The 27,900-nt window shown below is 31.8% G+C and overlaps 2 protein-coding genes across 3 annotated transcripts; one reads left to right on the plus strand and one right to left on the minus strand.

Moving 5' to 3' along the window:
* The first annotated feature begins 394 nt into the window (after nt 1–394).
* On the plus strand, nt 395–8,631 carry LOC123713500 (graves disease carrier protein-like). Of its 2 annotated transcripts, XM_045667196.1 has the most exons (7): nt 395–812; nt 1,049–1,275; nt 3,720–3,908; nt 4,302–4,458; nt 4,866–5,007; nt 7,263–7,265; nt 7,752–8,631. In XM_045667196.1, the coding sequence occupies exons 1-7, from the start codon at nt 749–751 to the stop codon at nt 7,927–7,929; spliced, it is 960 nt and encodes a 319-aa protein (XP_045523152.1). In that variant the 5' UTR covers nt 395–748; the 3' UTR covers nt 7,930–8,631. The 2 variants fall into 2 exon arrangements, with proteins under 2 accessions (XP_045523152.1, XP_045523153.1); XM_045667197.1 differs by lacking the exon at nt 7,263–7,265.
* Nucleotides 8,632–8,690: 59 nt separating this feature from the next.
* LOC123712997 (serine/threonine-protein phosphatase 2A catalytic subunit beta isoform) lies at nt 8,691–27,751 on the minus strand. The gene is made up of 7 exons (XM_045666448.1): nt 27,482–27,751; nt 23,448–23,657; nt 17,096–17,400; nt 14,043–14,228; nt 11,965–12,018; nt 10,752–10,831; nt 8,691–10,348 (listed from the first exon to the last, which is right to left on the minus strand). Exons 1-6 carry the CDS (start codon nt 27,581–27,583, stop codon nt 10,759–10,761), a joined length of 930 nt encoding a protein of 309 aa, XP_045522404.1. The 5' UTR covers nt 27,584–27,751; the 3' UTR covers nt 8,691–10,348; nt 10,752–10,758.
* Nucleotides 27,752–27,900: the final 149 nt, after the last annotated feature.

The following is a 27,900-nucleotide window of genomic DNA, read 5'->3' on the forward strand; positions in this document are numbered from 1 at the left end:
CCTATAAGCTTCATACTAACGTTTTCGTGAAAATGTATGAAAGATGAAGCCATGAAGAACTCGTATACTAATGTTATTTCTCCATAGCATCAAGTATTTACCATAACCTTGTCTTACAAGACACGACAATTTTTTCGTTTAAAAAGCCCGCGAATACCTTACTGAAGACACGTATTTATCATACAGGAATCTTAACCATAGATTATAAAAATTCGAATGAAAAGTAAAAAAAAATTGTAACCGTCACAAACATTAAAAGTATAATTTGTTGTATTGACTCATTTAATTAACGATAGCAACACAAATGAGTATTGTTTTGTCAGCTATCATTAACCAATGACATATGTGTCAGCTGCTTACGAATGCCCCATACCAACTAATATTTTCATTTGTCATTTTGCTAGCTGTGGAAGTGGAGTGGTTGTGTTTAAGTAAAGATTTATTTTTCCGTTTATTATTATAACTTATTCTTATGTTAAAAACATTTTCCTTAAGAAGATAATGTAACAATGTTTTGATGAAATAAGCCCGGTAGCTTAAAAAAATCATATTGAGTTAAAAGTACGGTGAACTTTCAAACACCATAGAAAATGATTTACGTTGGTGAAAGTTTATTCTAAAATGTTGCGTGCCAAATCGTAAAGAAATGTTTGGTTTGTAATTAATGTGAATTATTTTATCGACTTCACATGCAAATCAGTTGTGACGATTTCTCTTATTTTGGTCAAGTCAAACAATAATAACCAAGATGGCACTAAAAGTTGAACCAAAGAGCGATCTGGATTTTATCCTAAGAAATTTACTGGCCGGAGGTATGTGCTGTTTTTTTTCTGTATGATATGTTGTGAGACTTTACTTTCATACTTATATTTGTTATCTTTTCCTTGGAATAGTTGGTTAAGTACAAAAAAATGTTATTGCTTACTGTAACTGCTTTAAGTTTTTTCAGAGGGTTTTAAGACGTATCTCATTATTATATTTATGTTGATTGCTGTCTACATTTATAAATTTTTGTTTTCACTGTCATAAAACAAATCATTTTTTTTAGGTGTGGCTGGTATGTGTGCCAAGACCACTGTGGCCCCATTAGACAGAATAAAGATCCTATTACAAGCTCAGTCATCACAATACAAGCATCATGGTGTATTTGGAGGTCTTATGGCAATAGTGAAACAGGAATCCTTTCTCGCTCTTTATAAGGGAAATGGAGCTCAAATGGTCAGGATATTTCCATATGCAGCATCACAGTTTACAAGTTTTGAGATTTATAAAACGGTAAGACTTCCATTTGTTACATATTAGAAATAATTATTTACATATTTAATAAAAAAAAAAGATCAAAATAGTTCATACTGTCAAAAAGGCTAATTTAACTTTATATCCATGTTATCTTTAATACCTGAAACAGTTGGAAAAAAAATATTTTATTGACTTCTTCTTTAAAGATGTTTATTTCTATGCAAGAGTCCCATGATTTATTATGAATTATCCTCAAGGTGAATATTATTGTTGAAAGAAAATTGCTTCAACTTAGTAGTTGTATTATGATTCACAACTCATTCTTAATTTAGTAATATATTTGTAATTTAGAGATTGTCATTAAAATATATAAATTCTAAACCTACAAAAATTTAAAATGCTGAAATAAAAGTTAAACTAAGTAAACACTACATAATTATAAAAGTACAAACGTCAGAATAAAATTATAGCAAATGTTTAAATTTGCAATAATTAGTAAAGTATTAAAAGCTCGTTAAGGTAATTAATATTTTACTGATTTTTCTGAAGAAATTTATGTATTTAGCTAATTACTCTTAACAATAGTTGTTGTTATTTCAAAATACAGTTAATATTTTATTGTTATATTTTTATGAATATAATTTTTCATACAATAGTTTTTTTTATTTCATAATCTTGGGATTGTTAATGTACAATTATTTTTTTTAATAGTTTCCTTAATACTTATTATAGTTTATTTCATATTTGAATAAATAAAATGTAATAATTAATAGTACAGCTGACAGATTTTTTTATAATATATTGCCTTTAGCAATCTTTTTTTCAAGAACTCGAAGAAATATTTATATTGTAAGAATATTTTAGATAAAAATTGTTTGACACTAATTTGAGATTGACTTATGTTCTGTAATAAGAATGATAGGTAGGAAAATATCTATATACCTATATAAATATATGTATTGTCAGCAAATAAGTTTATTTTAAAACATGAAGTTACAAAATTAAGTAATGTAGCAGTAAGTTTATACAGAGTATTTACCTCCCTCGTCGTGTAAAATTTTCGTCATCGTTGTTGATCTGTCGTAACTATTATTAAAACTATAATGAAATAGGTAAAGAAATGACAATCGCGTTTATTTAGTAGTTGCGTTACTTCTGGTTCAATACACATTATGTTAAAGATTTAAATTCACTAGAAGGATTAATAAATCCTTTTAGTAAAATCGATGTCGTAACTGTATTTAATTCTCTCCAATTTTTATTGTTAAATTAGCCTTTTAAGTGCTTTTTAACGTCCAGCTAGTGTAGATGAAAACGCGAGTAATCTTTTTAAACATTGAAAAAAAACTTTATTAAACATTATAAAAAAGGATGTATAGGTTAGGTCCCGACATGTCATAGCGGGTCCGGATGATTCAATCACGATAGCCAATGACAAATTAAAAAGCGCGGCAAAGAAAAGTCAAAATCAGATTAATAACAAACCGCCTTCACCGGTGAAGCCGGAGTTTTATCTTTAATTTTACGGACTTAGCTCACTCTAGTGACCACGAAGACGGCCCAAGCCGTGGTGCAAGTCTTTCAGGAGACGCTCTTGCGCTAGTTGCGGAAAAACGCCCATTCCAGCCGAGTTACGCTCGCCAAAACAGCCCGAGCTGAGCTGTCCTGTCTGTTGCCCTTAAGGCCAACAGCGACAAATGTACGTAATATTCCACAGCTAAGATTCCCTGTGTCGTGGGCAGCTAGTTTTTTTTATATTTTTTCAATATTAACTTCTTTATCTGCGGTATCAATTTGTTAAATTAATTAGTGTGGCACACAGACACGATTTGATATGTATCTTTTTCTATAAACTTAAAATTTACTAACGTATAAGGATTACATTAAGGGTAAAACTCAGAAACGAAACTGTACTCGAACTATGACTCGTATGTCAAAAACGTAAATACACGTTCCTGAAGAGCACCCTAACTCGCTATAGGGGAATTATAAATGAATTGTTATTGCCAATAAAGTACAGACTGCGTTCGGGTCACAAGAACGCAAAATTGAAGTCAATCTTCATGTCCGTTATTATGAAGGTGAAACTTCAAATATTTGATAAGAACCGGCCGAGATGCTCGTATTTGGCACGTGGATAGCACACTACTTACATAATTGATTAACTTTCCGATGAGTTTAACATATACGTATACCTTGTACTATGCTCGGTACATAATTAATGTCAGCGAAAAAATTTTGAATAGTAAATAATAGAACATTTGAAATCTTTTTCCAATGAATTCTAATACTGTATGCGTACTTAACAGATTTTGTTTTGGTTGCACTATATTTGAATCGTTACTCGCTGATAATCTTTATATTATTGAAAAAAATTAGCAACACATTTTTATCGTGACAATATAATATTTCTGATGTAACGTACAAAATGTATAAAATAAAATTCGTTTTATCATTTATTTTCGCATATTTCTTTACAGTATTTAAGCGGTCTAAGCATACCTATGATTCAACATGGGGACAAATTTATTGCGGGCGCTGGAGCAGGTCTCACTTCAGTGACGCTTACATATCCTCTTGATACTATTAGAGCACGCCTGGCCTTTCAAATCACAGGCGAACACAGATATACAGGAATTGCTCATGCTGCGTCTACTATGTTCAAAACGGTGAGTACAATGATAAGTAAATGGACTGTTTCAGAATACTAATGTGTATTTGTACAACATATTGTAACAACAGTATTATTGTACAAAACAAAGCTTTAAAAAGAGTTATAGTGTAAAATAACTTGTTTATCAAAAAGTCGATTAGTCTCACCTGTAAATAAATTGTTTTCGTCTAATCCTGATTAAGCCTTGGATATTGAAATATTTATCTACTAGGCAAGTAGATCTGCATTCTGAATTCCCACGAAGTCATTTTGGGTCGAAAGCATTCCGGTTTGCTTACGGCGTTTTCCTTCACGGGCGAGTGTTAAACGCGCACAGGTGATGTGTCCAGTGATGCCGGGGATCGAATATCCTTATCCCTATATTTCTTTAACATTTCTATGTTAACAGGAAGGCGGTATACGTGCATTGTACCGCGGTTTCGTCCCAACAATGGTGGGTATGGTGCCGTACGCAGGTTTCAGTTTTTACTGCTTCGAGTCACTGAAATATCTATGTATGAAATATTTCCCGACGTCCTTGTGTAGAAAATGCGATAGGAATACTGGTATGTATATGACTTTTTGATATAATTCGTAATTTTTACATTCGCGCTCTTCATATTGTTTTTATTTCTTAAGTGAGAATTTAGTTTAATGAGCGTTGTCAATCAATAATATCAACCTCCACAGATACAGTTTGACAGCTATTTCATAGTTTCAAATCTGTCGGATGGTGCTTTAAACATAGGCCGATAAAATGTTTATTATATCAATAACAAAATATAAAGTAAAATTTTAAAGGATTAACTTAACTTTGTTTCAAGATAAAAATACGTTAACCGTAAAAGCAAACAATAGCTAAAAAGTTTTAATATTGTTTTTTTATCTTTCTCAATAGGTTCTATGGCAATATTACATTTTAACGATATAAACGCGAATGGACAATACGTAAATCTTTTTTTTGTTATTTTAGGCGGCCTTGTCCTGTCAGTACCAGGCAAATTACTGTGCGGTGGTCTAGCAGGAGCAGTTGCACAGTCTGTGTCTTATCCACTAGATGTCACCAGACGGCGGATGCAATTGGCGGCCATGGACCCAGCTACGAAACATTTTGGGTGAGATTATGAACAATAATTATATTATAACAATATATTCACTTTAATACAAATGCACGTATATACTAGCGATCTGTCTCGGCTTTGTAGTTTTTGATATTCCAGAAATAATTAGCATAGTTACTCAAGTAGAATTCCTATCGTAATGATTTTTTTAAATCGCTTTAATATTTTTTGCGATTATTCTTTACGGGATGCATCCGATACAAAGGCATCGGCGATATTTTAATTGCCGATATAACTTTTCATATTTCGCGCTTTAAAAAAGTAATGTGCATCTTGTTTGATAGTTCGTACAGTCCCGGACTATCTATGTCCGGGGAATCCCCGCGTTTTATTTAGTTTGTTGTCTCTCTCACCCACGTATTCCATTTCGCCTAGACACTTTAGTTGGCTTTTAACTGCTCTCGCGCGTAGTATTTTTTCGACGACAAATTAAATAAAATACAGAATTGCAAAAATGTTAATTTTAATTATTAGTACTTATTTTAATTTATTTATTACTTTTAATTCTTAATTTTAATATAAGCGTTGGTATCGGCAAAAGGCGTATCGATGCATTCCTAGTTACTAATATTCATATATTTTTTTGTCTTGGGACAAGTAATTTGTATTAACTTAAAAGGGCCACTTATTCTGTATAATTTTTATTTATATATGATATTTTAAGAGCTACATACTTTAAAAGCGCTTTGAATACTATCTCGTTCTATTAAAGAAATCATCGTGAGGAAACTGGCATGAGTCTGGCTGGCTGATCACTATAATTTCCTTCTAAAAAAGCGATCATAGAATACCTTTTTTATATATCTTATTTTCGCAGAAATTTTGACATAATATTTTGTAGGAAATCTTCACTTTATCTTTACCGTCAAACTTCCAAAGTTCACCGACATCATAAAATAATTATCTATAAGACACGTGTATCACGCATGTAGACGATTTTTACTAATAAATATTAAAATTTTATTAAAGTTAAAATTATAGCAATTTTAATGCTTTATATTACTTTTGTTTAATAAAGACTATAATTCAGGTAATATAGTTTATATATAATTAGAAGTAGCTGTGTAATAATACTTTTAAATAAGCGAATGATTTTTAGAACACCTATTTTTTTCTACTTGTACTGAATGTTTTATTTATTTGCTTTTTTACATTGTACAAAAAAGCCAAAAACGGAATACACATAAACAAAGCACAGTTACACCTATATATACAAAAATATAACAAAGTATATATGTATTTATGATAAATTCTAAGTTCTAAGATTCATTGATCATTATAATATATATTTATATATAACGGAAGAATAACAAAGCCATTATTAATAAAAGATACAAAAGTTTTTTAATCATTTTTTAGTTACATTAAATATATCTATTTGCTGGTAATTTGTGTTATACGATACATGACTGAGTTTCGTAAATAATTTGTTTTAGACCGAGGGATTTTAACTACTAACTAAGATTTAATATTATTTTTCTTTTAATTGTAGCCTGTTATTCATTCAATTAAATAAAATATACTATTGTATTCAAGACATTAGTTATTTATTGGTTGTGGGTACATTTAATTTAATAAACAAAACAGCCAACCTTTACTCGGATGAAGAGTCACCACTTTGCAAAATAAAAATGTAATTACTGAATTAATTTCTTATTTATAAATTGTGTGATTCACGTAAGTTGGTATAACCCTAGTAAAAATACACTTAACACGCGTTTATTGTTTTCAATTAAATTATAAAACTGTCATCATAAAACAGCAAACTCTTAAGTATATTTATTTTAATATTAGTAATTTATGTAAAAATAAAAACAAAATAATGGTTACGTTAGAGTTTGATTTGACGGTTTTAGCCTAAATACAACCGTATGTTTGACAATGGTGGACCCATAGTTAGGATTTCTGGTATTTTGACTGTTCAATCGTTTCAATTTCGAGCCGATAAATTATCCGTAAGAAAGTAACAACTAAATGTGATCATAAAAAAGGATTTTTACTATGCTTGCTTAAATTAGTCGCAAATTAATTTATTTATTTAACTAATATTAAATACGGGCGTAAGTGTTCTTTTAAAGTATATATTGATGAGTTTTCAAGGGACCAAAATTGGCCCAAAACCGAGGTTCAAAGTGTATCATGTACATATTGTTATCATACTAATTTTTATTTTATATATATTTTTAATTTTTTCTAACACCACCATTTCTATTGCATATTTCTTGCACTGGGGTTGGCAACAATAACAGAAGGTTCGTAATTTTTGTATACAATTTTGTTTTAATGTATTATTTTTTGAGTATCTTAATTTTTGTTTTTATAATTATATCTACAAAACAACTAGTATATTTACTATTAGTATCGACTTTATAATTCATTGTGTTCTTTTATGTTTTAATTTTTATGGTTTGTTTAACCGTGGCTCATTAACGCACAGCAGTATTACTCTGGAGGCTGAAGGTTACATGTTCCAAATTATACTTGCTATTGGCAAAGGAAAAGAAAATCAAACATCGATTTCTATCCTGTGCTCTATTGGGATACTTACTTTTATATATGCAATAAATGAATGTAAAAATACTAATTATCTTAGGCAGTTACTAATTTATCAATATTGTATCGGCTCGTACTATGCCGAAGTTTTTGCGTTTGGTAGTTCACATTTATTTCTGTATTTGCATTTTACGTCATACGTCAATTTTAGATTTAAAAAAACTAATAAAACAAATATTTTACAGCATCGGTATGTTTTCCACACTCGCGCATATCTACCGCGAAAATGGTGTGATAAGAGGATTATATCGTGGTATGAGTGTGAATTACATCAGAGCAATTCCGATGGTAGCTACCTCCTTCTCCACATACGAGCTGATGAAGCAGCTCCTCAACCTCGATACTGGCATGAAGGTATCATAAGGATTATTCTATAATACTTCCAATGTGACATTCAATAAATGTATATTTTGTACTTTTACGTCGCAAGTATAAGTTTATATTAATAAAGATTTTATAATGGATTGTGGATACGACTTGTATTCCAAAATACATTTATTCCGTAAATTACTAAGCGGTTAAAAACCACAATACGAACGCAGAATTTGTATTTGTTTAAGGCAACAGGCCGATAAGTTTTGGAGTGAATTAAATTCACGATAGAAAATAGAAATAGTTTAATGTGATCCAAACAAATCTCGAGCAACGCCTGGCTCTCTATTCACATTTAATGTTCACTGGGCGTTATTTATCTTTATTTAAAGATTATAATTTGACATATATTAATTAGTAACAGGTATGATTGTTATATATTGTATGGGTTAGGGTAGAAATAATTAGGTTAAGTAAATCAGTATTTGTTTTGCTGTTTATAAAATTTATTTGAATTGGTTTCAACTGACGATAATCATTTTGGTTCTGTTTTAAGTTTCGCTCAATACTAACCGCGTTGGCATTTATTTGGCAACAAGTACTTAGAATTGTCTTCATTTTTTATTCGTCAACTGGTTCTGAGCTGCTTATTTATTGTATTAATGAGCTTTAAACCAAATTTATTCAAATAAGAACAAAATAAATGAAAATGTATATTTATACTAAGTAACGAAATTGAATATAGAACATATTTCATAATTTTTCGTTTTATTAGTCCATAGACAAGGGAACGTGTCAATGAAAGATTTGTGTATAAGTAATTTTATTTATTATCTAATTCCTATTTACGGTCATAGTACAGAGTTGTAAGAATAAACTGTTTTAATCCGACATTATTGCCAACACTGTATAATTTTAGTAAATGTATCAATTTGCAACATTGCACTCTTTCGCTCTAACATATTCTCAGCGTTTGCCAGGAAAGCCTTATACGAACCGAGCTACGATTGCGACTCGCAAATGGAGCTCGAAGATTTTTTTGTTATTTTTTATTTATTTACCTAACTTACATAACTTAATACTTATCAAAGAAACGTGTGGCGTCCGATTGGTGGGAAAATCTTTGTATACACACGCTCTCAGTGCAGATTTGAAAAAGATCGCTTATTCATATAATGGCACTGACAGAACTTCGTCGAGCATCGCATCTGCCAGAAGTTTCGTTCTCAACCATTACGATCTATTCATATAAAACTCTATATTGTTCTCCGCGTTTGATACATTGAATACCGAGCTTACACTATAACAACCTACTACTTGATCTTTAGGTATGTACAAATACGAAACTGAAAACTCCACAAACAGGTACCTGAGGAATAAAATGCATATTTCGGGGGTAGACACAATGCGTTCGCAATTTTCATAATTAACATCGTAACCAGCGTTTGCGTCAAAAAGTTAAATGCTTATTAATGACGTACGTACGTCATTATTGTGCTCGTGCGAAGCGTACGACCGATACATAATTTTTTTTAAATACATAATTTCCACACTAGTACATTTTAGAGCCACCCTCTGTATGTGGTATGTCCATAGATTGAAATGAAACTCAGTTTTATAAAATGTTTTTAATGAGTTCTAACTTGTATTTGATACATAAATAATACATACAATTGTGTCGCGTTGTCCGTCCGTGTATAAAATTTAATGAACATACCAGCATAACGCAAGGCAAGTCTAAGCTACGCACTGGTAAATTACAATATCGCCCCCGCCATTTTGTTACTGCACGCCATTCGCACGCGAATTCGTATTTATGGGTAATTTACAATTTTCTATGACATTTCAAAGACAAAAGATTATGTGTGTTCTTTATAATTTTAACACAATACCGATCGAAAGAAATAAAGACAAAGAAAGAAAACAGAAATTTTACAGATATCCTTTTCGAGTCTATTCGTCCGAAAATGATAATTATAAAGCTTCATTATGGTAAAGCTCAAATTTAAACCATACTTTTCTTTGGCCCTATTACAAATAATTGAGAAATAACGGCACAACTGTTTGGTATTAAAAATGCATAAAGAAAACACGTGACCTTTTAGCAGACAACAATTCTGAACGTATCTCATTAAATGAAACGGAACATGTTATAATAATTTTTGTATTTTTCATTGGTTTAAACAAGTTTTTAGAAAACAAGACAATGGTATAAAAATCCTGAAAACAACATTTTTGAAGGTAAATAAAATTTTTCTACTAGGATAAAAAAAAATTACATAAATATTTTGGTAAAATTTACGAAAAAAAAATGAGATTGAATGTGTTTTGAACCCATAAACGGCCGAGCTTGGGGCAAGGGACCCGGTTGAGGTATTTTGGGGTATGGGGTAAATAAATCGTATGCGGGGGCGTTCGGACGACAATGTGGCTGCGATCTTGTACCACTTCTGCTCGGAATACGGCTTCACTGAAAAAATATTTATTTTCATTATTAACGAATTTACATTTGGAAGACATATTTTATGAGAAAAATAAATAGTGAAACTCGAGGTAGTAATATTTTTGGCTTCAACACAAAACAATCTTAAACGGAGTTTACTAAACTACTACTATTATTTATACAGTATTTGCTTCATATTTATTTCTTTATTGTAAGAATAGTAAAACAAACCATGGCCTACCTAGCCTCTATAGTAGGCAAAGCGTGATCCTTTAAAAATTACCAATAAATCGGATGCCCCATTGTAGAACTTGCCGCTATATAATTATGAAACATTTCAGCACTTTAAAAATACATTCATATAAAGTATCAAATTGTTCGGGGAGTCAAAGGTAAATTTTATAACATTACATTAATAAAAAATACTCACAGGTAGCCTACATAAAATAATCAGGCGTCCGCCTCGTAACATGAGGCTCGCCGCGTCTCGGTGCCGGATCGAATTGCAGGCTGAAAATAATCAATGTTATAATAAGCCATACTCACGTAACAGTTGCTACTCTTACTTAAAATAAGCGGTCATAAACTTTAAGTATCCACAATTACGGGTTGGACCCGTGCTTGATTTGTACCTTTCGATACTTATCAAGTCGTCATAACTTTGCGCTTCTAATCATTCCGCTTTTCAAATCCAGGATACGATTCAGAATTGAGATTTTGCGCTGAGTTTCAAACGTATACAGTAATTCCCCAAACAGCGCGGTAGACCCGTGCCGCGTTGTAGGAGTATTGCAGTAAAACTGTTTTTTTAAAGATATTTAGTTTAATTATATAACAACACAATTGAAACAGGTGCAAAGCTACAAAAAAATGATGGACTTGAGTAATAATTATAAAATTCACACTACTGTGTGAATTTTATAAGTAGTAACTTGAGAAATCGCGTTATATGTATATGCGTTTATAGTTCACGATGAGTATCGTTTCTGATGCACCGAATGCAATGATTCATCTTTCATTTATCAAAATAAATATAGTTACAGTTACATTCTCAACCTTTTTTATTCAATTCAACAAATATTTCTATTATAGCATATATAATAGCTGTGAGACGATGTAATTTTAGTTTTATATACGACACACGACGTCGTAAACACCGGGGATTTGTTTAAAATTCCACCTCTTATATATTTTTTACCTTGCATTATAAGATATTTTGGCAGACATAGTCATGGGTGATTGGCAGGATAAGACTCATTGATAACACTATGACTCACAAAGAAACTAACAATCTATTCATAAACTAAATAAAACATTTCAACTAGTAGAAAGCGACATGGATTATTACAACTAAAATATATTTTTATATAATATATGATATAAATATTTCAAGAGAAAAAAATATTATATATATATATTAAATATATAAATATCCTAACAAAACTGTCACATGCTTATGTGCAATCAGAATAAATTAGCAAATATAAAATTGTAACATTAAAAATATGATAATTTAACTTCAGTTAATTCCTCAGTTACATAACCATTTCTATTTTAACCTTCTCGTGAGAGACACTAGTAACAGTAATAATTTAAATAATTACGCAATTGTAATCCAGTAATTACAAGATTAGAATACTTACAACGAGTACTTAAGCGCATCATCCAATTCCATTATGGCGGCTTGGTTCCCGCACCTGTAATACAATTTTATTAATGTAAGAACAACTTCGAAATGAAAAAAAAATGGTAATTATAATTTGAAACTCTTAAAACCGCTGGAAAATTTAAAATTTCGTTGCTACCCTCTAAATAATAAGAGCGTTTAGTGAGATACGTGAGTTGGTGGATTAAAAGATATCTTTATGACAAGGATACAAAAGAAAATGCTTAAATACAGTATTGTATTTTGTTGGCATAGCTTTTACACAATTAAAGAAAACACTTTTTTACCGGATTGAAGCTAAAATTATCAAACACTTGGATTGGATTATTATTGGATCCCCAATAATATCCAAACTAAAACCCCAAGACAACCATCCCGCGAAAATAGGGGACACCGTGAGTCATTTCTGCAAAAAACCCGTCATCTTTTAGTCGATACCAACTCCGGGGAAATAAATACAGATAACACAACTTTCTCTACAGCTGAGATACTTTTGACATGCAACACCTTTTGTCTTCAGTCACCGTGACCACGCACGCTGTAAAGCACTCGAAACGTCGGGAGAAAATTAAAATTATATAAAATTATTATAAGTTTATAATAATACATAGTCAAAGTAAATAATACATAGATTCAATCCTGTAAAGTGTTTTCTTTAAATGCTTAAATAGTTTCTACATATACAACGGATGAATAAGAAGCGGTAAACAATTTGAATAATCAAGGCATACGTGGATCGGGTTGGGAAGGCCATGTCGTACTTGGCTGGACCAAAACCAGGACGTACAAGTTAAAAGATGCCGTATCCGAAGAGCATGCATTGTGTATGTCATGAAAGTGAGAGTTTCGAGAAGGCGTGAGATCATATATAAATAATTTAAAGAAATCAATGGCGCTACAACATTTTTAGGTCTGGGCCTCAGATTTCCTAATAGGCAAGTAGGTGATCTGCCTTCTGTGCTTATATATAAATAACAGGCACATATTTAAGAACAAAGTGCTCGTTCTACATCAACATTCATAAAAAATTTAGTATGATCCTAAGTCCTTGTGGATTACAAGGAGGAGGACTCGATTTACAAGAAGAGTTTAAGCCATCTACAAGGATAAAACAACCAAATATTAAAAAATAACAGCTTCTATGCATTTAATAACAAATGCCTGTCTCATGTAAATGTCACCGGAATATAACAAAATCCGCAAGTATATAAACTAGGAAATTTATGAGAGATAAATTGTATCATTTCACGCCCACATTTTCGCAAATTGATAAACTTACCGAACTCACGCGTAAAAAAATAAGTAAGTATGATAACCAAACAGTATGTGTGCTCTGAGTGGTTAAATAAGTCACTAACCTAACCGTTTAGAATCTTACGAATGGATATCCGTTAGTTTATAAATAATAACATATATATCGGTGTACGGCTAGGTCCGAAAGGCCTCAGAGTTGTTTGGAAGCTATGTTGAATTAATAATTTTACGATAATTTTATTTCAATGTAATTGTATTTTATATGTTACTGGCTGACCTGGCAAAAGTCGTTTTGCCATGTATATTATTTCCAGGAAACATTTTTTTAGTTCACTAAATCAACTACAATAAAAAAAGGGTTGGTTGTAGAGGGGTGACAATTAAGGGTTGTATGTATTTTGCTGTATCGTAAAAAACAACAAAAAATTGTCTAAAAGTTTAAATTTGGGGTGGACACCCCATCACTAAAGGGTTTGAAAGATAGAAGCCGATTCTCAGTCTAACTGAATATGCATTAAAAAATTCATAAGCATCGGTCGAGCCGTTTCGGAGGAGTATGGGACGAACATTATAACACGAGAATTTTATATATATAGAGATGATTCTTTTATACCAAATAACCGCAAGAAATATAAATAGTACTGAATCATTCCGCGATTACCGAAGACTGATCTCATCAGCATGATGTTGTGAGACCAAATAAACACAGCACTCTACTATCTTCTCTTGTACTGTTAATATTTTGTTGCCTAAACAATTTCAGAACTCTCTTGGTACCATTGTGACAGTTCTTGGACCTACCTGTAGCAATAGTTCGGCGCCGAGAAAATGGTGACAACATTGCGATCGTGGCACCAATTGTATCCCTCCATGACGAGCTGGTGAGCGCGGGACACCAGCGTCAGCCCATTGCTGTGGTTGAACGTCTCGGAGATGTCTTGACCGAACGTGTAGCCCGCGCCACGGGGAGATATTCCCCATCCGCCTCTGTAATACATCATCATAGTAAATTAAATAAACAGGGATGCTACAATCTTCTTTTAGTCAGGTCTGGGCCTCCGATTTTTGTATGTGTTGCAGCCGGAATTCGAATTTACGATGATAGTCACACACTGAAGCCACTAGGCCAATACTGCTCTTAGCAACATGCTGAATTCAGGACTTGGACCAGGCAAATTGTAAATAAAACAAATCATACATCTAGAAATAGTTAGGTAGTTAGTTAGCAAATTACTGGGCTCTAGTATATAGTACATTTGTCCATCCACAAATATACATGGTTTCTCCTACTATTGACTGATTATTTATTATTTTAGGCTTCATAAAAGTAGCCCTCTGATAACCCGAAATAATTAAATCTAACAAGATATCGCACCCACAGCCTCCATGTCCTTAACATTTAAGCTTCTTGTTAAAGGATATTACAAGTCGAACTCATTGGGCTGGGTTCGAGTTGTTTCCATTATCATCATCACTTTACATAACACATCATTCTTTGGTGGCACAGTTAAATACCTGATTCAGATACTAGCAAAACATTGTAACGCCACTATACATACAATTAAATTTTAATTTATTATTATCACAACAGCCTAAGCAGATTCACTTTTAAAAGATTTGGGTATCTTTTAAAGATATAGACAAAGACACAGTACCCATTACGTTGGCCATTGCCATGCCTTTTGTCTTTATCATTTAAAATTTTTTTATGTATTTCTAAACTATAAGATAGGTAACCACAACACGCAATATATTTAATGTTACAGGAAGCCTAGACGAGACTTACACCATTAGTAGTATCAAAAGACAGGTACTAAAGAAGGAATAAGATAAAGAATTATTTTTGTTGTATCTATAACCTAAACGATATTGCTAACAAAAATTAATTTAAAAACCGACTATAATGGTTATTCATGCACATTTCTATTAGCATAAAATGTTTGGTCCATATAATTCTCGATTATGAGTAACGTCGTTTAGCTATTTTTTTTAACTGATAAAAATGCTTCGCGTTTGGCATTGCAGCCAGTCTCTAATGAACACTGTATAAACTGTGAATATTCAACTAGAAGAATGTTTTGTGATAAGATCACGCTCGTAGTACTTACAAATACGTGACAATTACGCCAAAACTGGATCAGTGGAACATGCACAGATTGGACAAGATAAGTCTACACATTCGATACGAACAACGAAGTATCAGAATCTAGTGAAATATATAACGTCAGTATTTCTTGGGTGAATTTACCCCCAATATGGTTTTTTATATACAGTTGATGGGCAAACGAGCCCACGGGACGCCCAAAAAGGGAAGTCATCGTAGTCCATGGACATTTTTAGTGAGTGCTTTGCCGGCCCTTTAGGGAGTAGTAAATTTTAACTTTGAACAGTTGGAGGTCGTACCTCTTAGGGAAGACCGAGTCGATTCCACAATTCGCAAAAGAAACTTGTGGAGCGCACTGTGAAAGACTAAAAGCCATCAATGTGATGCTGATGAAATGTTGCATTGATACGGCTCGCCCGAGCAACGAGCAGGGAGGGAACCCAAACAATTCTTAAGAACACTCACCATAATACACTTTTTATAAAACGCATAGACGTAGTGAAAGAGAATCATGCCAACGAAGAAGACAACTTTCTAAGCTTTTTCATAGATCGTTTAATCGGTCTTGTGCTTCTGCATTTTGTGGGTACGATTTGTCGAGTCTTAAATAACTCTAGTCGCTAAATAAAACCGTACATTAAAACGTATTGGATTTTTACATACAGAAGTGATAGTGCGCGCTAAGTCTTAACTGAAATATACTCTAATTACTATTTTTATTTCGTTTTCCTTCACCACAATAAAATTATCCATTAGTGCACAACCTGGGAAAGTTCTGAGAGACCTACGCTGGTCCCATTTTAATTATAGCATTCCTTGATTAGAACTCTATAAATAAATTGTCGGCCAAAAGGGGCTAAGGCAGAACTTTGTGGATATATAACGGATAATAACGCATACTTAGAACATATGCGTAACGCTTATAGGCAAAAATCTATTGTGGATATAGCAATATCTATTTAATATTATACTTATGAAATACTAAACACTAAATAAAAAAATATATAGATAGATAGGTATATATATACCGTGAGCAAGATTGATTCATTATTACTTTAAATTCTCGTAAATTATGGTTTTAATGCTTTGTATTAGTTGGTGGTTTATATGACTAATTCCGTGCACGAAAACATTAAGACTTGTTGATATATATATTGAAGATATATATATACATTACCAGTCGTAATTGCTACGAGTTGTAAACTCTCGAAAGAAAGGGTACCCTTGTTTTACCCTAGTTGGTATGTTCAAAAAAAAAATATTATTACATTAAAAGGTTGTAACGTTCCCATATCAAATTTCTGTTACTCAGTGATTAGCACAACCAATTAACAACTATATTATAATTTAATTATCAGATACATTGTTTTGTTTCATGTCATCTATACACAGTTGTAGCATTTATAAACGCACTATAAGCCTCAATTAGTTAAATAATGTTTTATGATTTTGAAAAGTAAGAAGGAAAAGGACAAAATTAAATCGATAGGCTTTATACAATTTTGGACTAGTCTTTTAAATTATAGGTCAACTTTCTGGAACATTCTCTTTCTTTATTAATATTTCAAAGACGTAAAATATGTACACCCGTAGAGAACGGCTCAATATAATCATTTAACTAAATAACCTTATGCCGGCAACGCATTTGCGAGCCTTCTGGCAATGTGATTGTTCTTGGGTAACGCATCTAATCCCCATTTGCAGTCGTATATAACATAAAAAAAATTATCGCGTTAATCTTTAGACTTACCTATCATCAGGGTCACTCCATAGGAGATCGCACATGGGTCCTTCATGGGGCACCTCCTGTACGCGATCAAGAGCGCGAATGTGATCCAATGTATCGATTGAGGGACTGAGACCTCCGTGAAGACAGAATATCTGTCCGTCCACTAACGCCGTGAGTGGCAAAAAGTCGAATAAATCGGTGAAGTGTTTCCAAACGGACGCATTTCCGTATTTGCGAAGGCATTCGTCGTAGAATCCGTACACTTGAGTGATCTGACGGGACTCGTGGTTGCCACGAAGAATTGTTATTCTCTCGCGGTACCTAACCTGCAAGTGAAAATGTTTTTGTTTAAACGACAAACAGTTGCAAAGATATTTTGTATAAGACGCAAAAAATCTGACTTGAAACGTAATATTTTTGAATTGTCTTTCATTTATACATTGACGGCTTCAAGACCCTACAAGTCAAACATTTATATGCAGGTACGAAGCCATAAAGAATATATACGACGATTTACCTCGTCCTGGCGCTAAAAAAACGTAGTTTGAAAAAAAAAACAGTGGTGCTATCAAACTTTTCGGTCAGAGCCTCAGATTTCAGTATCTAATAACTCTAGGTTAGGTGACCGGCCTATGCCTGACAAAAGCCATCGACTTTTTACGATGTAGTTCTAAATGCGCACATAGACATAAGTAAAATCGTGCACAGCTGGGGTTCGAACCTACGACCTCAGACGGTGAGGTCAACTATACAAATTCAGCGTCGATTTTTTTATAAGAATTTATACTCAGTGAGAATCACGCATTAAAAGCAGTTTATTTTATGACGTCAATATCGCAAAAATATTAAGTTCACACTTCCAAAGCAGGAAACAACAATTTTAGATAATTAAAAACCTCCAATGCCTTTTAAGAAACTTGTGAAACGCGAATTTAGATAGACTTCCATAATAGTATTATAAGTTGAACATAGCTTAGATCATGAATAACCATTTAGGGTTGTATTATATTGGTGAAAACGGAAATATGTTCTCGAAGTGAAATTAAAAATGTAGCCTTTTTATATACATATCTTTTAGTGTGAATTTCAATATATATATATATTAATTGAATTGATAAAAATACATATTTAATATCTGTGGTCATAGATGAGACAATGATAAGTACATTTTACATGGAGTGCTTCATATTGCCTTCAAGATTTCTTAATAATTTAATTGCTTGTCCTGTAAATGAAATTACATTTATCATATTCTGACCTATGGTCACAGATAAAGTTCTATAATACCAAGAGCACCAATTAGACAGAAAAGTCATCAGGGAGGAAGATATTTTTTGGTTAAAGTAATATTATTTTTAACAAATTTTTTAAATAGAAAAAGTTACGTTAATTTATATAAGAATGAATACTAATTGTCAATGGGCATTTCATTCAAAAATAATGAAGCCACGATGATGAATGACACAAAGGTCCGTGAATGAAAGTTATTATAGAACGCAGTGAGTTCTCGGTTATAAACAAACTTTTTACGCATTTGAAAAATATCACTACAGATCGGTTCATTGAACGAACGGATGATCGTTTATAGAATTAATCTATTGTAATACTAGTTAACTAAACGTTACAGTCGTGCTTTTAACGAAGGTTTTTATAAAATATTTCATGTATATTTATGTTTAACAATAAAATAACTTTGATAACGTTAACAAGGTCATTTGTTTTGTATTTAGAGCGTCCTACAAAATGTACAAATATATCGTGTATCACTAATCGGCCTTACACTTGGGTATAAATGAAATAGCCGTATTTTTAAAGATATAATTTTGAATGGAGAAATTGCTTTTTCGGTAATTTAATTACTTACACTTGCAATTAAGATACACTTGGAGATTAAAGCTACGGTTGCCGTGTTATTTCAAATTATATAAATTTATCTGTTTTCTCCAAGGTATTTTTGCTACATCTATTTGACAGTACAAGAAGTCTGTGACCTACAAATTTTTTACTCTGCTAGACATTCACGATCGATAGCGTGGTCATTTTGCGATTTTAGGTGAGCTGTCTGCAGTTCTGACCTAGTTATGTATCATGCATTGTATTGATTCGCCACGTATCTTAGGACCTTTACCCTTGAGGGAACGTCTAACTATTTATAGGTTAGCATTCGATAAGCGAGGTATAATTCTAACATAGACCATACAGTTTTGTCATAGGAGAGTATAGTAGAGAGTAGTCATAAACGCTTCATTTAGTCTATGGCTCTAATTCAACAGTTTATATTCGAACTCTGTGAAATATTTATTAGATTTTGACAGATCGGATTGTAAGCTGTGCTCTAAACGGGAGAAGTTAATAATTACAGTCAAAACCGTTTACGACGACAGGCTTTACAAAAACATACCGGATATATTGACGAAAATAAAAAATAAAAATCAATCTTTTTAGGTCTGCGCCTCAGATTCTGTATCTGTTTATCATTTGTTAATCGAATAAACAAGTAGGTGATCAGCCTTCCGTGCCTGACGCACGCCGTAGACTTTTTGGGTCTAAGACAAGCCGGTTTCCTCACGATGTTTTCCTCCACCGTTCGAGCTAATGCTAAATGCGAACATAGAAAGAAAATCCATTGGTGCATGGCCGGGAATCGAACCTACGACCTCAGGGATAAGTGTCGCATGCTGAAGCTACTAGGCCAACACGGCTCTTAACCAAAATCAAAGGTCCCAGTTAAATTCTATTGTATTAGGCTTTGTTTTTTGGCTGTATTATGGTTTATTTTCGTTACAACTATACAGGACCAACATATATTATACAGTGAGAGTTGTAAGAAATATATGTTGGTACTTATAAAAAACTATATTTTAAAATAGAAACGGTAACGTGATTATCATCAATACATTGTAAAAAAATACTGTGCATCGAATGTTATTCAGTTTACGGTTAAAATAATCGCTATTTGATTTCCATTGTTGGACTGACGAATCAAAGATTGATTTATAAGTTTTTTATTAATATTAAGTGCACGACTGATATAATGATTAATTCATGAACATTTCTGTTTAACAATGTTCCAAAGTCCATTTACTTCATAGAGAAATGTTTACGAAGTTATTTATTAGCCTCTAATTATAACTTTACTGTTAACTATTTCCGCAATAATATTGAGATAATTTAGATAAGTTAAGAGTTATCTGAAGATTCTGTTCTAGAAATTATTTGTGAATACTATGTTTATATCACCTGCAGTTTAATTAAAAATACTTTTAAAAAAACTCTCTCAATAGGTCTTAGCAAGCGAGTCTCCTTGTTACCGTATCCAAACAATTTTCTTAAAGAAATCTATGGAGTATTATTACGAATTATATATATTGCTAATTTGTGACGGTAAAATATATATATATATATATATAATAAATTGAAGTCTAGAAGACTTAAGATAGAAATATAAAAATGTTCATAAAAAAATACTCATTCTTCAAAATGTTATTTAGACAATGTTAAGATGGTATACACCTTGTTATCCTAATGTAAACGAAATTTAGCGATAACTGTTTGTGAAATGTCGGATGAAAATCTCTGTTGAAGATGATAAAAACTGGCTTGTTTAAGTCCAAAAAAATGACTATTAATCACTAATTATAATATATAATTCAATGGATGCTAATTAGTGCACTTATATGTCTAATATTATAGCATCTAATAGAACCTAACCTAACACAACGGTTGACGTGTGATTCAAGGTTAAGTTTAGTCCAGTTTTATAAAAAAAAATAACGCTACTTATTATTATATTCGCCTAGAGGCTTCAGTGTGCGACCCTCATCACCGAGGTCATGCTAATTACAGCTGTGTACCAATGGAATTTTCTTTCTATGTGCGGAATTAGCACTTGCTGCTACAGTGAAGTTAAATATCGTGAGGAAACCAGCATGTCTCAAACCCAAAAATCGATCACATGTGTCCGAAACAAGTCTATTCTCCTAAATGATGCCAGGACTTGCTTCGAAAACATGAAACACTTTTCCAGTTGCTGGTTGTATGCTGCTACTGTATGCTGATTACAATCAATTACTACAAAAACATATATCTAAAAAATGAGATCAAATGAAAAAAAAGTATCGATAAACTCATTTAAGCCTCACGTTTCGCAGTTACAAAGTCAATATATTGCTTGTAATATTAGTAAATAAACAAATATTAACAACATTTTTTATCACAAAACCACGAAATATAGCCTTTAATACCTACTGTACTACCTACTATCAGCGAGCGAACATTAGTTTGATAACATAGTTTCAGCTTTTATTAATGAGCTAATTCCAACCGGAAATACACGAGGCTAATAATTAACAATCTTTTTATACATTTGTGGATACCTCCGATACATAGGTGTTGTAGTTATGTAAGTACTTATTGATAAAGTTCTTCAACAGAGCGAGGACCTCGTGTCTGACGGCCAACCTCATACAGAAGCACTATTGGTATTGTTTTTAAGTACGACTCACGAATACAATGCAGTTTATCTTATCAATAACTCATGCATAGGTTAATAAAAAAACTATAAATATATAATAAAAGTCCGCGAGACAACACATATATTAGACTTTTTCAAACGATAATCTTGGTGATTTCTTTAAATATACCTTAATAGATGCAATCTAATACCTACTTTTTTATCAAAACATTGCAAAGAGGCGAAAAACATTGTTATTGTACAAAATAGGTAAACGTTGATGTCATCACCTCATTTACATATACCTATAAACACTATCGAGCCCTACAATTTTAACCGAACTAGTGTTAATAGTTAATAATATAATTGTAGGCAGTCTAATAATAAAGAAGCATCGTAAGGTAACTTTGTATTCGACCCAAAACTCGACATATGTCAGGGAATAGAAAATAACTAAGAATAAAGTTAAAGATTTACCCCCCCCCCCTATTATTATGTATCTCGTTGTCTATGGGTATCTACCAGAAATGAGTGTCCAATGAATATACGATAAAAACACTGAAATAACACTAAATAGACGCGAGGCATCCCTCTATAATAACATCTAAACAATAGTCTAAGGGCAAAAATGTTTTCAAAGAAAAGTTATTTAAAACTAAATAATAATCTTTAGTTTAAATAATCAGCTAGTAGAAAGTAATGACACGTTCGACTTGACTAGGCTACAGTGTAGTAACTAGTGCATAACGTGTCTTACAGCCTAAGGTCTTAATATGGACCTAGAATCTTTACATTTACACCGTCAAATCTTAATTGATTGTGTACACTATGACTTTTACTTACAATGTTTGACAACACGATTCATAAATGACCAAAGTAAAATAAAAACAGCCCCGCTACAATAAATAAAAACAAGTTATTCATTCCCGTGTAGTGTCTCGATGTATTTTGTGGAGAATAAATAATGCCATTAAAAACATTATAATAATAATCAATGGCGCTACAACCTTTTTTTTAGGTCTGGTCCTCAGATTTCTGTATCTGTTTCACGATCGTTTGTAAATTGAATAGGCAAGTAGGTGATCAGCCTTCTGTGCCTATTATATATTAAAAACATAACTTGTAAATAAAATGACGCGTTCGCAACTCAGTTCTTTGACAACAGGGACCTGTGCTAAGTTATTTCGTCATTAGCTGTACTAACAGAATCTTATACTTATCTTTTATGCTTTAAAAGAGATTAATTTGGGCATTTAACATGTGTACTACGAAGAGTTTTGATGATCGGTCAGTCAGTGAGAGACAAAATTAATCGAAAAGAATGGTACGGCCGTGCCGAATTTTTGCCCGGGTTTTATTTTAAATATAATTTTGGCTTTAGGGGAATGCAAGCATTTTCTAAATGTGAGGGTAGACGACGAACCAGATACAGAGATTAATACTGTTTTAATACGCAGGCGCAAACTAATTAAGCGCTCGAAACGTCGATATGTAAAATGTAATAATAAATCGCGCTTTATAACATTATGCATACAAGTTTTATAATTATTTTCCTTCCTAATTTTGCCAACGTGTATATATTAATTTACCTACCTAAATTTGCATTTACTCGGCGAAATTGAAACTTAACCACGTATTATTTGTTAGTTAATTTCAGTTTCCACACAATAAATGTATTTCAGGTATGTTATATAAAATGTTATTGTAATATAAGTGTAAGGAAAATCCAGATCGAACTGCCATAAATTATGCAATGCGATAAAATAAAACAAAAGGCAAACGATGGGCCTTCTTTTTCTGCCTACCTAATTATTATTTTTAGAACAACAGGATCCTAACTAGACGTCAGCAGTATTCAGACTTTGAACGAAAAAGTATTGAAGTAAGCTTTAAGAAAATTAAAAATGTGGCTAGACTCACCTTTAGGGCGACAAGCAATGTGACAGTCTCAACACTGTAGTATCCACGATCCACGTAATCGCCCATAAACAGGTAGTTGGTGTCGGGGGAGCGTCCACCAATGCGGAACAGCTCCATGAGATCGTGGAACTGACCGTGGACATCTCCACACACGGTCACTGGGCAATTCACTTCTTGCACATTGGATTCTTTTGTTAGAATCTCTTTTGCCTGGAAGAAATATAAAAAAATATCACATACCAATCTGACACACTTATATACAATGATTTCTTATTCTAACAATCTTTTAAAATGTTTCGTCCCGTTTATAACGTTCAAAATATCTCGATAGAAAGAATCAAATATTTAACAGCTATCAGGAGTTATGGCTTTACCTCTGTTACGAAATATAATCGTTTTATCACGCAGAAAGTAAGGCAAGACAAATATCATTAAATAAGAAAGAATGTGGTATTTACAATACATTTTAATTTTAGAAATACTGCAAATTATATTCTCAAGGATATTGGCCATAATTAAATAAACAAAAACTGTATAGTTTCGTATTCAAGGTCACTGCTGTCTCAACAAAAATTCAAATACATTGATGTCTACTTAAATAAAATAACATTTACAAAAAATATAATACGATTTACGAATTAGAACACGAACGTAACCTTAACATTTGTATTTAATTTTTAACTAAGCACACAACACGACGGCGGATGAATTCGCTTGTAAGAGGAAGTAAGATTCTTTTACTTTTTTATTTTAATGAAAATATATACATTCTATCCGAGCCTCGAGTGAAATGAAATACCCAACGTAAAATCAATAAACAATGCTTGAATCAATTCAATTGAAAAAATAAAAATAGATGGTGTATATTTGAATTTCCTCGTAACAGTCATGAACACATCTTCGAGACAATCCTTGTTATGTGGGCGATTATAAAGATTTCCTTTAGTGAAACAGTTTCATTCATTTATTTGATATAACTTTTACATAACTCCATTGACCTGCCGTGATTGGAATAACGTGTCTTGTATTTTATGTGATCTCACGAGAAACAGCTAACTTTGCTCTATTTTCAGACATTTTACACGCTGCTAAAACTCACTTTGAAACAGGACCACGTATTGTTACAGAGTACTTCAGCTACGTTTTTAGAACGCAGCTTGAAAGTAGGCAAGCAAATAATGCTCCGAAATTTCTGTTTGTTCTTTACTGACTTACGCTTTAAAATGAACAAACAATTGTGTTCAGATATAAGGGCGTAGTATGAGGAGACTTCAACTTCCTGTGAAATGACAAACCTCTCTCAACGGTGATTGTATACAAATTATGCTTCTGATATGAACCAATATACCACCTAAATTCATTGTATAGGCAACAAAAACTTGATATGTGAATGTTTAAAAATAGCAAGTAATTATAGCGTAGCAGGTTTATAAACCTACTTTAACAGACGTACGATGGCGCATTGTAGCATTAATTTTAACATTATCGTTTAGAAGTTCTGCAACATCCTCTGATAAATTAATAACTCGAAATTTTCATACATGTTGTATGATATTTTTTACAGTTTAAGATTTATATCTAGGTTATATAAACAGACATTGCGACAATTATGCAAAAATTGCGAGACAGGAAATCCGATTTCCGCCTAATTGGTATAATATTGAGAAAATGTTGATGCTGGAATCATCAAAACATGGACTACTATAATAATGACCTTATATATGTGCAAAGATGTTTAAAGAACATCGCAGAGAACAACACATGCCAAAGAATTACTTGACTAGTTAAGTTAAATAAATTATTTTTCCAAAGTACTTAAATGAAAATACATTATACTACTCTATAACGACACTGGAGGGTCTGTGGATTTTATGGCGTTATAGAGACTTGTCGTTAACTGGACAGAAGAAAGACATAAATAATGCATGACTCCCTAATTATTAGGATAATAAAGTGACAAAAGAATGTACACAGCTGTGCAGTTTTTATTAATTTTAGCAACTTAAGAAGTACTTAATTACTCAATTGTTGTTGTTATTGAGAGTGAGTGCATCATTGTATGGAAGACAAGCTAAACTAAACAAAGCCAATTGATTTCCACGCTTAAGGGATTCGTCGTTAAATCGAGTGACGTTAGATGGAGTTTACACTGTAATAAGTATGTATATTGTAAGTTTATGTAACTATAAATCACATCATAATCGGCTTCACATATTTTATACAATGAAGACGAATGCATTAGTTGCATAACAAGTGTGGGTAATAAGTAGTCTTTAGGTACCAATTTTAGGCATTAAATAGAAAGACCGGTATCATTTACTGTTCTGGAACTTTTATATTTTATTCAGTGTATTTTTATGTTCTATGCATCCCTAAACTCACTTTACATACAAAGTTGTCTAATATTCTATCATATGTGTAATATATTTTAGATAATACTAATAGATATTGATAGATAAATTTAACACATTTGTAAAACAAAGGAATAAAAATTTAGTTAAAAGGTGATGTTAAAATTAAAGATTGTATCAATAAAACAAGTCATACATGACCATGAAGAAGAGAATGTTTACAAATATTAAGCAATCGTACAATTTCAGAAGACCTTAATTAACAAGTTACATTAATATACATAAATATTTAAAATAGTAAACTGCATCTTTATAAATATAAATGCTTAATAGGGTGGTATTATTGGCATAATATACTTAAAAGTTTTTTGAGAAAAAAAGAAAGGAATTACATTTAGACTTAATTTTTTTTCTTCACATGTCTGCATAAATCATTGTAGCAATCAGTGAATTGGAGTGAATAACCTATAATAACAAGAAATGACCTTGATAAAAAACAATAGTTGTTTCATTTTCAAAATAATAAACTTAAGAAACATGTTAATACTCTTTAACTAAATTTTCTATCTTCTTCATTATATAAATAATAGCTTAATTTAATAAAAATATGATATAATCAAAACACATTATCAATTTTTTTTTAGAATAGGTTGTTGTTATTACTCATTAGGACTAATTGACATTTACTGTATGTTTATGTATTGACATTTAAGATGTGTTGTTTGGAAAGCTGCTAAATTAGAAAATGTATATTATAAACAATGTCATTCTAATAAGATCAATGGTAGCTTTATCAACAAAAACAAGAATGGCTTTTCAGCTAGCTTAAACATATGTCCCAAAATATATTTTTTATATTCTGATCATTAGTTGCAATCACTAATAATGTTATATTATGAGTTCAAAATATATAGAATACAGCTAAATACAAGTCATGAAACATTCATCACTATATATCACTACTCCAAAAGGATTTATTTCAGAAATAGTAATTTAATATCAAAGATTTGTAAGCTTATATCTACAGTTTATTAATTCAACAATAAAAAACACAACATCCAACACTACTTTTGTATCTGTAAGATATAGTCATATTTATATATCTATACTATTAAAACTATAATCATAATAGTTTTTATTTAACATATCTCATCAGTTAGTAGTATTAGTTAAGTAGTAGAGCATATAGAGAGATCATATAGAATGTTTCTATAATGCCTTCTATATACCTGTAGTTCAGCAATGTAAATATAATTTCAAAAATATTTTCAGTGAGTTTGAATTTAACACACAAAAAATCGAGATTTAATTGTTGAATGTTGATTAGTAGAATTACAATTGCTTGCATTATTTTTGGGTATAGCCTAGTCTAAAAATACAATTTCGCTTAGTAGCGACAGAACTAAATTTCCTGGGTGTGGTGAAGTGAAGAATTAATGATAATCCTTGTTCATGTAAACAAAATTGAAAACATCACTAGATAACAAAATTTCTAAACGGTCATCTTTTAACGTATAAAGCACTACCATTACACTACGTCCGCGTTCAAATACATATTATATGTAAGTACATGAATCACCGAACTAGGTACATAGATCCAACCTAACCAAAATTCTTATTCTAAGCATACTTCAAAATAACAAGTTATACCATTAAAAAAAACAAAATTTATTATAAAATTACCTTATCGCATAACGTTTTCACTTGGTTTTCTGTCAATTGCTTGCATTCATTTAGCTGTTCTATCCATTGATCCAGTTCTTTTAATGACGCCTTGTCCTCCATATTTAAACTGTGTGAAATTAACGCCTAAGACGTTAACTCGGTTTTTTAGATGTTTTTAACTAAATATTATACACAAAACCATGCGAATTTTATAAATTACACTGTGTCTAGAAATACTGACTTTGGTAGACACTTACAAAATGGCGTTAATACTACTTGCGTGACGTCAATTTTGTTCAAAAAGGGCGACAAACGCCTCCAAGCGGAAATTTGCAGTACCAATTATGACGCTTGGATGTCTGCGTTCATAAATTATATAAATTTGGACAGATAATATATCCATTAATAAAATAAAATAGTTGTAGCTTGAACATTCC

The sequence above is a fragment of the Pieris brassicae genome, chromosome 8 (genome assembly GCF_905147105.1).
Source record: "Pieris brassicae chromosome 8, ilPieBrab1.1, whole genome shotgun sequence".
Classification (NCBI taxonomy): Eukaryota; Metazoa; Arthropoda; class Insecta; order Lepidoptera; family Pieridae; genus Pieris; species Pieris brassicae.